This window comes from Emydura macquarii, unplaced genomic scaffold (assembly GCF_026122565.2).
Source record: "Emydura macquarii macquarii isolate MOO-44397 ecotype Brisbane River unplaced genomic scaffold, CSIRO-AGI_Emac_v2 contig_1253, whole genome shotgun sequence".
Lineage (NCBI taxonomy): Eukaryota > Metazoa > Chordata > Testudines > Chelidae > Emydura > Emydura macquarii.
The window spans coordinates 3,882,595-3,896,569 of record NW_027131390.1 but is presented as its reverse complement, the minus strand read 5'-3'; the positions used below and the strand labels follow the sequence as shown (position 1 = coordinate 3,896,569).

Here is a 13,975-nt window from a genome sequence, read left to right as displayed (position 1 = left end):
ATACTCTCTATGCTATTCGAGTTTGCAGTCCAGTGATACGTCTCAGCCAGTGGTTCTCAAAGTGGGGTGCGAGATGCATCATGGGAGGGGGGGGACACGGAGCAGGGGACGGAGCCAGTCCAGATCCACGCTCCCCGGAGATGGAAACAGCTGCTGCCACCCACCGCCTGCAGCGGGGCCTGCTCCCCGCGTTGCTGCCCCTGCTTCCTGCCCTGCTGCCAGTGCTTGCTGCTCCTCACTGCCGCTGTTCCCTGCATTGCTGCTGCCGCGCTTCCCTTTCCCGCGCTGTAGGCCCTGTTTCTTTTCTGAAAGGGGGGGCTTGGGGGAAAGGGGGTGTGATTGTTAGGGCTACAGCGCGGGAAGTGCCACCCTGTTTTTCCCTGAAAGGGCTCCCTCTTTCAGAAGGGGGAAAGGTGGGTGCGATTCAGGGGAAGGGGGGGGGGCGTGATTGTTAGACAAAAGTCCACGTGGGACTCCATTTAAAAAGTTTGAGAACCCCTGTTCCAAGCAGCACAGCCCCAGGGAAGGCAGACACTGCGGTCACGGGAAATTTGTAAACCACTGAAAGACCAGTTTAAAAAGACGCAAGTGAGGAGTGATGAAGACGTAGCCTGAAGTGTCGTATCACTGCCAAGAAAGCCTGGACTCCATCCAGCTGTAGTGGAGAGCAGGCGTTGCAGCTTGCGCTGCCATGTCGCTAAATTCGGTCCGTCACAGGTGGGAGGTATTGACTTCACCTAGCTACACGGTGGTGCCTTGCCTCCACTAGGATTTTACAGAGGGGTATCCAGGGGTGACCAGTTGTCTTGATTTTACGGGGACAGTCCTGATATTCGGGGGGTTTTCTTATATAGGCGCCTATTATCGCCCACCCTGTCTCAACTCTTCACACTTGCTATTTGGTCACCCGAAAGATGGCTAACGTGCTTCCGTTATCCTACTGATAAAACGCACCTTTTTGGCCGTGAAGACGGAGCAGTAAGTGTAATGAGACAATTGCCCTGTTGTCAAGAAAGCATCCCAGCACTGTGTGTTTGTATTCTAGGCAAAAAACGAAGTGTTTGACTTTCAAAGGTATATACAGGACTTAGGTGCCTAATTCCTATTGAAAGTCAGTAGGAGATGAGTGCCTAACTCTCATAGGACCCTTTGAAAATCCCCGCCTACGTTTAAGAGAACCTTAAAGTTGCATGGTTAATCAGTCAGAAGTCAGGAAATGCCAAAATTAAGGTTGCACATGCAGCCTTCACTCTGCCCCTTTGTGTTCACGAGGCTAGTCTCCGTCTGCACGGTTGCGTACTAGCATGCAATTTTGTTCTGTAGATTTGCAAGATGCACTGTGTTAGATGGATTGCTAGTGCAGCAGGCTCTGCCGGAGCTGTTCCCCCGTTTCCTGTGCGCCTTGTAAATGAATGGCTTCAGGGGACTCTCTTGGGTCTAGACCGAGTAGGAAGTGCTATACGCGTGTGTCTGAGGTTGTGGAAGGTTTTGTATTAATTGAGGAATTGTATTTGACCGTACAATCAACAGCACTGTAAGAAATCTGCACAAGAGGCAAGATTCAAGTTAGAAGGGCACCTTTAACTTGGGCATTTCCTGGCTTTGGAGCAATTACCTCTCACCTTACTGCTTTCTTATGTAGGTTTTGTTAGGATTTATAAAGGGAACTTCAGTGGCTTCTGCTTTGAGACGATAAAGAGGGGGATATAATAATCTGAGGATTGTATATTGGAAACAAGTGTAATTCTGGCTGTGATTTATCATCTCTCTAATGCTAATAAATGTATAGTCCAGGGGTGGCCAAACTTACTGACCCTTCCTGACACCCCCCGCTCAGCAGCAGCCTCTAGCCCCACCTCTCTGCTGCAGGACACGAGCTCTGAGCTCCCCACCCCAGTCTGGTAGGCGGGGGAGAGCATAAGGGGCTCCGCTAGCCACATTTTAACGGTAAAAGAGCCACATGCGACTCACCAGCCACGGTTTGACATAGTCATTCCTTGGCATCTCTTCCACTTCTCAGTTCTGTTCCCAGCAGCCGTATTGTTCTCCATCAGCTGTAGAAAGTGTGCCAGGTCCTGTCTTTTGCTTCTGAGACTTCGTTGCTGGACCCATTTTGGGACTAAACTACTTCCAAACCATTGACTAGGGAAGAACAGTTTCTCCTGTCTGTCTCTCTCCCCCACCCCAGGCCCTACAACCACCACAAGTATTCAGCTGGTGTGTATGTGCTCCTGAACTCTAAGATCCTGGCAGTTTAATCCTGAGCCATTCTGACTCCTGCAGCAGTCTTCTTACGGAGCTGCAGCTCAAGGGAGAAGCTACCCTTTTCAGAAAAGCTGGCTTTTCAATTAAGCAACTTTATTTTTATGATCTGAGCTGAGAGCAGGCTGATTTCATGCTTCTGTCAATAATTCCCACTCAATGGACTGTTATGACCTTTTTTACTTATTTTCTTTTTTATAATTTCCATTTTGTAATGGCAGTGTGACACGCAGTGTGCTGCATTTCTGGGGAGTTATTGCACTTAAGTAACTGAAATCATTCAGACTTTGGCGTCATGCCTCACAGCCTGCCTGAGCCCTGCAGTAATTCACCTTAAATTGCTGGATGGAAGGTCTTATTGCATAAATCATATGTCCATTCAAACCAATTGTTGCCTGGTACCTGAACTCTAGAGTAAGGGTTCAGCTATTTTTGTAAGCATGATAAATTGCCATATATATTATTCTGTTTGTGTTACCGCAGTCAAAGGATCCTACAGTATAAGCATATCAAATGTGATGCTGAGGGCTTGGTCCTCAACTGATAACACTGCTGCTAACACTTTGCATGAATTACCTCCCTATTTCAATTGGGTGTAGTGGTGTTCTTCTCTTCTGACCGTAAGTGTTGTACTGCATCGTTAAACAACTCTCCTGTTTTACCCCAGAGGTGAATGAAGTGCTGGATGAAAATGACTTCAGTACATAATTTGCATAACTATTTGTAACGCACTGTTGGATCCTTTTAGACTGAGCATATGCATAAGTGCTGCCCTGAATAGGGTTACGTTCCTGAATCGTGGCCCATGTTCCGGTCATTGGGTTAAAACTGTGATCCACGGACACCAGAATGATTGATCCCAGCTCTTTAAAGCCTGGCATATGATACAGTTATTTCTACCAGTCAGGTAAGGAAGATATTTCAAAAGCAGATTAACAATTGCACAAGTATTATCAAATTGCGTTGTCTGTGCATTCCTGAATTTATGGCGATTCCTGAAATAGAAATTCCCCATTAAAAAGTTGGTGGGCCACATGTTGTCCTTCAATACACACATCCTTTGGCAGTTCTGAGTGCATATCCGCGCACCGACTTTGTGTCACTGCTGTCAAGTGTCGGGATTTTTGTCACTGTTCTAAAGTGCAGTAGCTAGACCTACAAGCCACCCTGAGTTGATCTTTTTGAAAATGTTTTTCAAACAATTGTGTTTAACTTTCCAAAAATGTCTTCTTCTAACTAAAGTTTCAACGGTTTCAAAGACCCCATGTCCACGGCAGGATTACTTTTCCCATCAACAAACTCAGGCCACTGAATTTGTTGGGAATGAGAAGTCCAGGGATCTGCAGCATTACACCTCCCTTGTACTCTGCCTGCTGGATCCATTCCTGGGAGCTCACCGGGGATTGGAGCTCAGAAGTTTTCTCCTCTTTGAAGTAGTTGGAATTTGACCGTAGGTCACTTGCCGGCGTCACATTTAAAACTAGCTGAGGTTTTAATATTCTCACAGCCCTTCTTTTAGAGGAATATTTTAAAACAGCAAATATTTTTCTTTTTTAGTGGGGAGCTGGGGAAGGATAATTTGGATCTGTGAGCCCTCACTGGGTAGCTCTTTAAATTTCCTAACGTGGCAGCGGGATGCCAATCAAGGAGACGACATGTGTCCTCGGCTTCCCTATTACATTCTCAAAGGGATACGCACAGAGGTTCCAAGAAACAAAAAGCAGACTCTGTGCCAGTTATTATGAAAAAAAATTAAATAAGTCTCATGACCCGTAAAGCAGCGGGACTCTGAGTGCATGCTCTTCTAATACACCACTGTCCCTGATTTCTCGCTGAAGCGTCCCTAACCATAGGAGGTTTGCATGCTCGTTGGGAATATTTTCCAATCAGAGAAGATTGCCCTGTCTCTGCTGTTAGCGCACAAGGCACAGAGGTCTGAGAAGAGGGAAGAAGGATGACTTTTGCTGAGGCAAACCAACTGAGAAGAGGTTAAAGGCGAACAGTAAAGCACAGCATGAGAAAGCCGGTATAGTCTGCAATGCGCTCAAAGAGATTGGCCCGAAAGGTGCTTTGTGGCTTCTGGCAAGGCAGAAGCTATTTGCGGCGCTCTTGAGAATAAAGGAGAAAAAGCTGCTTAATCTTGGTGCCCCATTTAAAGAAACTCTTGTTTTCAAATGTTTATGCTGGCGCAACCTTACCTTGTCCTCCTCGGGCAGATGTATTCTGACCCGTCTGCTATGGGGTCTGTAGGACCCCTGCCACAGGGTGCGTGACAGGTTCTGTTCCCAGCTGTGCTTCACAGACGTCTTACGTGAGGCTTGGAGAACAGCATAAGGGATTAATGCAGCGGGGGTGGGTTAAGGTTGAATAGGCAATCCCAATCTGGGCGTTTCCTGGAGTACTGGATTTGCAGCCTTAACATTCTTACAGCATCGCTTTGACACAGAATTTAAGATTTTTATCATAGGGTCTATAGATCCCCAGTAAGGATCAGGGCCTTATCATGCTAAGTGCTGTATATACGCAGATCAAGACACAATATGTGCCCTGGAGCCCTTACAGTGTAAGAAATGATCTCTCTAATATGTGATGGTGCCCCCCACACGTGAGCCCGTCTCCTGGCCGGGGGCTGGTCGCTGATCTGCCTGACAGCAGCCACCTTGTGGAACAGTGACGTCATTCGTGACCCGATGGGTATCGTGAGCCAGCGTTAATCCGTTTCCATTCTGCTCCAACACAGATTTAACAAATGGGGAAGGATCGCTGTGGTTTTAAAAATTAAACATTTCCTTCAATTATTAAACGTGAATAATTTTCCTGCAAATTGAGCCTGGATTCGTGTTTCCAGACTGACACAGTTCAAAGCTGTTATGCTGCAGAGTATCAGTGACCTGTGAACCAAGAAGCTGCTCGTTATTTTTTACCGTTTAGTAATAGTACCCTGGAGGATGGGGGACCTAGAACAATGTAGCTGTTTAGCATAAAAAAAGAATTAAGTATCTGTCTGCAGTGAGATCTTCTCTCTCTAACTTGTTCACTTGCATACTTAGACCCACCTCGCCTCCCCCTATCACCTTGATACCGTTTAAGCATGAAAATCCTGCAAGGCATACAATTAGACCACAACCCATTGCTGGCGGTGCTCTTAATTAGGCCTGTTTGTGGTGTGAAGGAGACACAGGCAGATTCGGGAGAGGAGATTGGGAAAACGTGGCATTCTGACTCCAGACCTACCTGGGCGACCTTCATGAAGCCAATGGGAGTGGCGTGCTTATGTCTGAAGGCGAAGCTTAGCACTGCATGTGGCTGGCTAAGCACCACATGGAATCATCCCCAGATAACTTCACCTGAAAGATAAAATCACCTGGATAACCTTGAAAGGAACACCAGGAGAAATTTGGGAGGCGGGGTGGGGGCTGTGTCTTCCTTTCAAACAAAGAAACAAAATTATTGTGGAGAGCGCCCCGTGTTACGTGCTGTTTATTGCTCTAACGCATTCGAGAAGGACAGCCCCATTTTGCACCATAATGCATAAGGGCTCAGTCTGTTACCTTCCTTCAGAAGGGCTGGGGTGTGACGTTCAGGTGACCGGGTGTGCCTGCCTAGTGCTGACCAACTCTCCTGGTGGAAAGCTGCTAAAATCGAGCATGCGGGGAAAGCACGGGAGAGACGCCTTCCGACCTCGGGGCAGCCGCTTGTCACAGAGTTGTAGGCCCGGTTCTGGATCCTTTACTTATGCTGAGTGGATCCTTACACTGCACGTAGCTCTCCCTCCGCCCCTGCCACATGCACCAGCCAGGAGAAAGCTGTTCCCACAGCCCCATCCCTCACCCGCCACGCCAGGGGACACTGCCTTCCCTCGACCTGCCCCCTCCCACACCAGCTTTGGGGGGAGCACCGCCAGCCACCACCCCTGACTGCCTAGGGGCGCCCTGCTCCCCACCTGACCAATCCCCCAGCAGGCTGAGACCGTGGGTTGCTGTGGAGAGGGCAGCGTGATGGTTCGTGAGGTGCTGGGCAAAGCCAGCCAGCACGGAGCATCGGGGGGGGGGGTCTGGCCTGGGGCAGCCCCATCACGCCTCCCTGTGAGAGATCACCTGGGGATTGTGCCACACCCGGCTGCCTGGGGCTGCGCCAGGTGGCCTCTCTACCTCCCTCCTGGCTGATCTCTGCCCCCACCCCGCTGGTTCCCGGCCACACGAGTAGCACTGAGTGCGGGGCGGAGTAGAGGTTACACCGCCATGGCCTAGGAAAAACCGCTGGCCCCACTGACACCAGTTCCCCTTTCCACTGCCCCATTCACTCCCCTATTCTGTCCCTCCCCAACTCCCCATTCGCCCAGACAGCCTGCCCGACTCCCCAAACGCCTCTCACATAACCCCCACCCCTCAGCGAACTGCCCTTGGCAACTCCACTCCACCCTCCACCCCCAGATCTGCCAGACAGCCCCGGCCTTCCCACCCAGCCCACAACCAAGCCCCTGGTTCCTCACACCAGCATGGCAGCAGCCTCTGGCTTCCTCCCCCGCCATCCCTAGAGATGCCGTGTGTGTGGGCCCGTCCGCCCGCATACGCGTCTCCTCTCACCCCTTCTTGCTGGGGTTTGCAGAAGGGATTGGCTCCTGGCTCCTAGCTCCCACATATCTGTGCCATGGCTGAGGGGACCCTCGGGCTAGAAGAGTCACTGATTTTTCTCTCACTTGAGAAATGTCATGCATGGAGCCCCAAAAAACTTGACAGTTGGCTAGGGGTGGGCTGGATTTGGAGAGGAAGAGGATTTTCCTCAGAGTTTTTTTATGAGGAGAGCCCCTCGTTAGACTTTCAGCAGCACCTCACGGATTAGTGAGGGTGACCAGAAACATCCAACTGCCAGAAGCGGGGGCTGGATGAGAGGGGACGGGTCCCTCGAAATTGTCTGGTTCTGTTCATTCCCTCTGAAGCCGCTGGCACCGGCCGCCGTCAGCAGACAGGATACCGGGCTTGATGCATGATTCGTCTGGCCGTTCTTAGGTTTTCATGAGCGTGTGGAATTTTGTTTAACGTTTACTTCTGCCTAACGTGATGTTAATGTGGGTTAGGGAGTTACAGTGAAAATCAGTGGTATCGGATGCCCTTTTCTGGTCTGTGTGAACTGAATAATTGGTGTTAGGCCAGAACCTAATGGTGAGCCTCACAAAGATTCACCCTCATATTTGGTGCTGACTGGCCCCTTTGCTGGTTGTTTCAGGAGAGGGACCAGGCATGGGCGGTCCGTATAATAGGCAGGGGAAAGCTTAGCCTTCCCAAACAGCCAGGCGTGGCCCCACCACCCAGTGGGGAGGAGGTGGGACTGGATACTTAACTGGTGTGAATCCAGGGAAGCCAGTGGAGCTCTGCCAATGTACCTCAGCAGCGCATCTGGTCCCCAGTACCTTTCACAAGAATTGAAGTGCCTCAAAAAAAAACAAAAAAAAACCACCCCCCTAGAACCTCTCTTAAGAAGAATCAGTGCAGAAAGTTAAAGCCCGATAACCTCTAGGAACCTGTAAATATTTTCCGTTCCATGGTAGAATGTCAGCGTTTAATATTTCCTGATTTGAAACAGTTCGGTCTCAAGTATGTATCGGTCTTAAATTAAGAGACTTGATACAGACTGTTAATTTCAAATCAATATGAGAGCGGGAATTTGCAATCCCTGCCCATTTTTATAATCAATATTGTCTTTAAAAGCTGAAATTTAACTAGCTATCATTGCTTTTGTTGTTTGAAGTTTAACTTGTGTTTAAAGAGTTTATACACTCCTCAGGGCTTGCCTGCCATGATATGATATAGTTCTACAGTGGAGCTAGCCGTGACAGCTACAGATGTGGATTTGAGTCAGTTGATGAACAACAATACGAGTAGGACTTCACTCTGAGCAATAAAAACATGTTACAGGATTTATTGTTCCATCCCAGAGTTTATTGTCTCTTAATTCCTTGTTTTGCTTTGTTTTATTTTCAGAAGCCTTCGAAATTGTAGTACGGCATGCAAGAAACTATACCAACACCATGTTTAGGAACCACTACCGGAACATGGGGTCCAGAGCTCTTAAGTTTGTCGGAGAACTTTTTACAGATATCTCGCTTTACATATTGGGCTCTGACATCAATGTGAATGACATGGTCAATGAGTTTTTTGACAGCTTGTTCCCTTTAGTCTACTCACACTTGATGAACCCGGGCTTCCCTGACCCCTCCGGAGAAATGATCGAATGCCTGCGGGTAGCAAGGCGGGATCTCAGGGTGTTCGGTAACTATCCCAAGATTATGATGACCCAGGTGTCAAAGTCATTTCAGGCAACGCGAGCCTTCCTGCAGGCACTCAACCTCGGGATCGAAGTCATAAACACGACCGACCACTTAAAATTCAGCAAGGAATGTGGACGGGCTCTGCTGAGGATGTGGTATTGTTCGCATTGCCAGGGGCTATTGCTGGCGAAGCCTTGTGCCGGATACTGCAGTGCTGTGATGCAAGGGTGCCTGGGTAGCGTGGTTGAGATCGATAACTACTGGAGAGAATATATTCGATCCCTGGAAGGGCTGACCAAAGGCATGTATGGAATCTACGACATGGAGCATGTCCTGCTCAGTCTCTTCTTGTTGATTCGAGACTCGGTCATGTATGTTCAGAAGAATGGAGGGAAGCTGTCTGCAACAGTGAGTTCTTTTAAATATTTCTATTCACTCTTTGCTTAAAGCCACCACGGCCATCTTTTTCTATGCTATCCATTGGACACACGGGAGCCTGACATATTTTGGAAAAACTTCCATTAAAACAAACTCCTTCCCCAGCTTCCCTCTCCACCTCCCCAAAAAATGCATTCTGACTTGTAAGGCTGATCTGAAACTGCCGATTCCAAATTGCAGAACTGGGGATAATTCCCAGGCTCCAGCTCTTGCTATCTAGGTCAGTGGTTCTCGACCGGGGGTATGTGTACCCTGGGGGTACGCAGAGGTCTTCCAGGGGGTACATCAACTCATCTAGATATTTGCAACAGGCTACATAAAAAGCACTAGCAGAGTCAGTACAAACTAAAATTTCATACAGACAATGACTATACATTGAATTGCAAGTACAGTATTTATATTCCAATTGATTTATTTTATAATCATATGGTAAAAATGAGAAAGGAAGCAATTTCTCAGTAACAGTGTGCTGTGGACACTTTTGTATATTTATGGCTGATTTTGTAAGCAAGTCGTTTTTAAGTGAGGTGAATCCTGGGGGTACGCGAGGCAAATCAGACTCCTGAAAGCGGTACAATAGTCTGGAAAGGTTGAGAACCGCTGCTATAGGTTGTCAGGAGCTGGGAATGTGCAGTGGTGACTGAGTCCCACAGGGGAGGTGGACTTTGGATCGCAGCAGTTCCTGCCAGTTGATTTCAAGGCTTATATGGTACACCTGGACAAAGGAGCCTCATTCAGTCTGCGCCAGTTTGAGATGCATTGCTGTGATGCTGAACACCTTGGGAAATCAATGGGGGATCCTTTGGATTTCAGGTGGGGTCTGAAGATGATGGGAGAGGGGCGACGTTCCTTCCTTGCTTAACATTAACTGTCTGGTGCATGGCTGTTGTAAACACCCAGGACAGCACATATTGTACTGTAGAGACCAGGCTGGATAAAAATGGATGATTTTTTTTTTTTTTATATTTAATTCAGATTTCTTTTATTTAAATCTGATTTTCTTTTTAAATTTTGATGTTTAAATTATAATTTTTTCTTTTAGAAAAACGAAACCTGTTTAAAAGGAAATCTGAATGTAACACAACATACGTCAAAGCCAAATTGCTTACAACGTTTAAATAAAAAATAAATATGCTAAATTCATGAGCCTCTGTCAAAAAGCTTTGAATTAAAGACTGTTTTACTATATAAAGAAAGAACGGGGTGGAGGAGGGTGCCCCGGGAACCTACCTTTTGAGATCAAGCTTTATAAATACGTCAGAGAAGGTCAAATACTGTACTAAGGGTTTGATCCTGTGAGAGCCTGTGTTATTGGGTACAAAAGAGTGGCCAAGTCCACACAGACATTGGGATCCGGCCTTTGACCCCAGGAGATAGATACCATCATGTTTCTCATCAGGATCATCCACTGAACCCGCCTGGGGGGTGTCATATTCCTATTTTATAGTTTCTCCCCATCTGAGCTCTGATTGGCTCAGTTCTCAAATTATTAATATTTATGACTCCACCCACCATGGAAACTTACCTCTGCAGCCCATGGAAAAACAGCCAAAACTACCAGGATAGATGGTTGTGGGCACTTGAAGTCAGTGGCCTTGCTCTGGTTCCTTGCATGTGTACACAGACAGAGATACACACAAACAGAAATCCATTAATATCTGAACTGCCTCCCTCTGTGTCTCTACACAAATACAGTACTGCAACACAAAAGGCACGTGGGTTAGACGAGCAAAAGTCTTGGATTGTTGTTGGTTCTTTTGTTTTTTCTGGCCATGGGGGAGTTCTGTAACGAGAGAGAAGGAGCGGAGTGTGCAACCGGAAAGGAGCACCGCTGGTGCCAAAGCAGAACGCTGTGGGGAAAAAGGGACAACTTTCTTCAGACTGCAGCCTCTAGGATTGATGGCAACACCTGGGAACGGGAGGAAAAAACCTACCATGGCTGCAGGTTATAAAAAGATCCCACCTGGGAAAGTTTTCAAGTAATTGCTGTTCTTCTGGAATAGGTGCCAAATGTGAGCAATGTGACTAAGAGACGCAAGGCCTGGTTGTCAGAGTGAAACAGCATTATGGAAAATGCTTCCCAGATGGCAATGAGTTTGAAGATGATGAAGTGAACATGTCTAAACAACCTGGGTCAACTGGTTAGCAAACTTATTTTTGCACCATTCTTATGGCCTGCCTACCATGACTTACTGTGCTAGTAACTGATAGATTATCATAAATTTGTGTTTTGAGTGGATTGGTTACTTCTGAATTTCAAAATGTTAGTGTTCAAAATATTATTGGTACGTTAGTTTGTTGTGGGAGTATTTATCAATTACATTTGTACTGTTACTGTTGGACTTTTGAAATGATTTTTTTTTTTATTGCTCAATGTGATCATCCTAGGTGAAGATAACCTGTTTAAAAATAAAGTTTCATTAGGCATTTATGAATTTTAACATTTTGAAAAAAAACTTTCAAGTTGTTTGATATGTTGCTAGAGATAAGGGTTTAAATAGATTTCTATAATCCTTATGGTTTATTATAAACTAGGTTTAGAATAAATTATATAATTTAAACAGTGGTACAAACAGCTGCAGGAGGAGGAATCTTTCATTCACTATCACTTTCTTTTTTTTTTAGCAGTGCACTGAGTTATATTCAGTGATCGAGAGATTTGTTTTTATGGTTTTGTTTCAGGGTTCAGTTTAGACGTAAAAGGTGGGGAATGTGCAGCATTTGCAATGTCTGCAACTTCAGAGTCATCTTCTGCAACCAGCCGTGCTGCAGCTGAACATAAAGTCAGACAGTAAATTACCTATATCAGGGGGGGAAAAAAAACTTTCTTCATCATCCAGTAAAACCACGGATGAATTTGTAATCGGGACCATCAGATTCCAGCCAGACTCCATGGATGAAAAGGTTGCTTGGTTTATTTATGCAATTCTCCTTTTTGTCTTGTTCAGAACAAACATTTCATTGACAGGTTCAATCATTATGACCAGGCTACTCTCCATCCGGCAGAGCAGACATTTTTAGAAGGTTGATGGATACAGTGTCTGAGAAAGAAACAGAACAGTGTGCAAAAAACATTGACAGGAAATTTGTTAATCAGAGTGTTGATGGATGGAGCAAGGTACACAATGATCCAGTAATATGTGTTTGTGTGACAGCAGAAGATGGGGCTGTCTGTCTTACAGAAACAACTGATACAGCCGGAAATGTCCCCACAGCCGAACATTTAAACGTAGCAGTAAAAACTATAGCAAACTGTGAGCAAAAGTTCAAGTCAAGTGCGGAGCTGTGTCACATACAGTGCTGCAAACGTAGCAAACATGAGAAGAAATCTAGAAGAAGATAACGAAGGGTGCAGGGCTCATTCGATGCACCTTTTAGCCAAAGACTTAAGTACAACTCCAGGAATAAGGGACAACGTGTTGAAATTGCAAAATAGTTATGTAACAACCACTCTGCTTCCACTTCACTGAAGAGAGGAGGAGGCGCCAAAGTAATTCTCCCCCAGGATGTACGATGGAATTCAGTGGCTGACTGTTTTGAGCTGTATATTAAGAACCGGCCTATTCTGATGACAGTTTGTGAAGAAAATCAGGACAAAATAGGTAGAGCTACCATAGCTAAAATAGTCAACACTGGACTAGAGAGAAATGGAAACGATACGCTGAATACACTGGAACCTATTTCCATAGCCTTGGACACACTGCAGAAAGATTGCTGCTGTATTGCTGATGCTGTTGAAATTTGGAAAGAAAGACCTTGAAGAAAGAAATACACAACAACAAAGCTAAATTGCAGGCAGTGAAGAAGTGGATGGATCAAGCACTTATTCCTCCTCCATGCCAATGTTCTCAACCCAAAGTACCAGGGTAGATGCCTAATTGCTGGAGAAGAAGATGCTGCTATGGCCTGGGCATCTAATAATCACCCACTGCTCATCCCAACCATAATAACTTGTAGGGCTGGAGATGAGCCCGTCAAGCAGTACATGTTTGCTGATGATGACGGTTAAGATTTTGTCATGGTGATTTTTAGTATAAGTCAGGGGCAGGTCACGGACAATAAACAAAATTTCACAGAAGCCTGTGACCTGCCCCTGACTTTTACCAAAAATCACTGCGACAAAATGGGGCCGACTGGGATGATGAGAGCCCGAGCCCCGCTGAGAGGTTCAGCACCAGCTCCCGCTGCAACTGACAGCTCTGGGACCCCCGCTGCCTGTGGTGGCTTGGAGCTGTGGGGCTGCGGCTGAGAGTTCCGGGTCTGCGAGGCCCCACGCCGTCCTGCGGGGCTGGCGGCTCGGAGCTGCGGTGGCTGAGAGCTCCCGGTCTGCGGGCCGCCTGCTAGCAGCAGCTCTGTGCTCCTGGACCCCCTGCCACCCGTGGCAGCTGACAGCTCTGGTCCTGCCACCCTGTGGGGCTGAGGCAGATAATGTCAGAGGTCTCTGGAGGTCCGTGACCTCTGTGACATAATCTATGCCTTGCTGATGATGATTTAAAGAGAGTCACACCATTGAACCTGGTGGAAGTCACTAACTAAGCACCTGGAACCAGAGATTGGTGAAGTGCTAAACTAGTTTTTGACAAGGGCAGCTTCTTCCGTAGGCACAGAGAGAATAGTTTCTTCATTTGGACTAATAAATTCCAAGTTGAGAAATCAGTTGGGAGTTGAAAAAAGAGGAAGACATGTCTCTCTTTCCAGTCTATAAGTAATAATGAGCAGGGAGGGGATGAGATCTTCTACCTTTAAAAGTTTGAAGGACAGCCTCAGTGATTTAGGAGACTGTTGTCTCATTTTTCAAGAGACTTTGGTGGTTAAGAACTTAATTCCAGGCACTTTCTGTTAGGCATATTTGAAAATTTTCCCCAGCTGGCCTGAAATAATCAGTTTAATTCACCGACTACAGTAAATTCCTCTCTTTACTAAATCATTTAGTTGTAAAAGTGAAACATATTTTTCTAAGAGAAGTTTATGTATCCAAACGTTTAAGGTTGTTTTCGTTTAATAAAA

General features: G+C 46.5%; 1 protein-coding gene across 1 annotated transcript in view; it reads left to right on the top strand.

The window, feature by feature from the left end:
- The window catches only part of GPC3 (glypican 3), a 251,700-nt gene that overhangs the window by 108,817 nt on the left and 128,908 nt on the right, over positions 1-13,975 (top strand). The window contains exon 3 of the mRNA XM_067548021.1: positions 8,244-8,938. Coding sequence (XP_067404122.1) covers positions 8,244-8,938 — 695 coding nt within the window. The remainder of the gene's footprint in view (positions 1-8,243; positions 8,939-13,975) is intronic.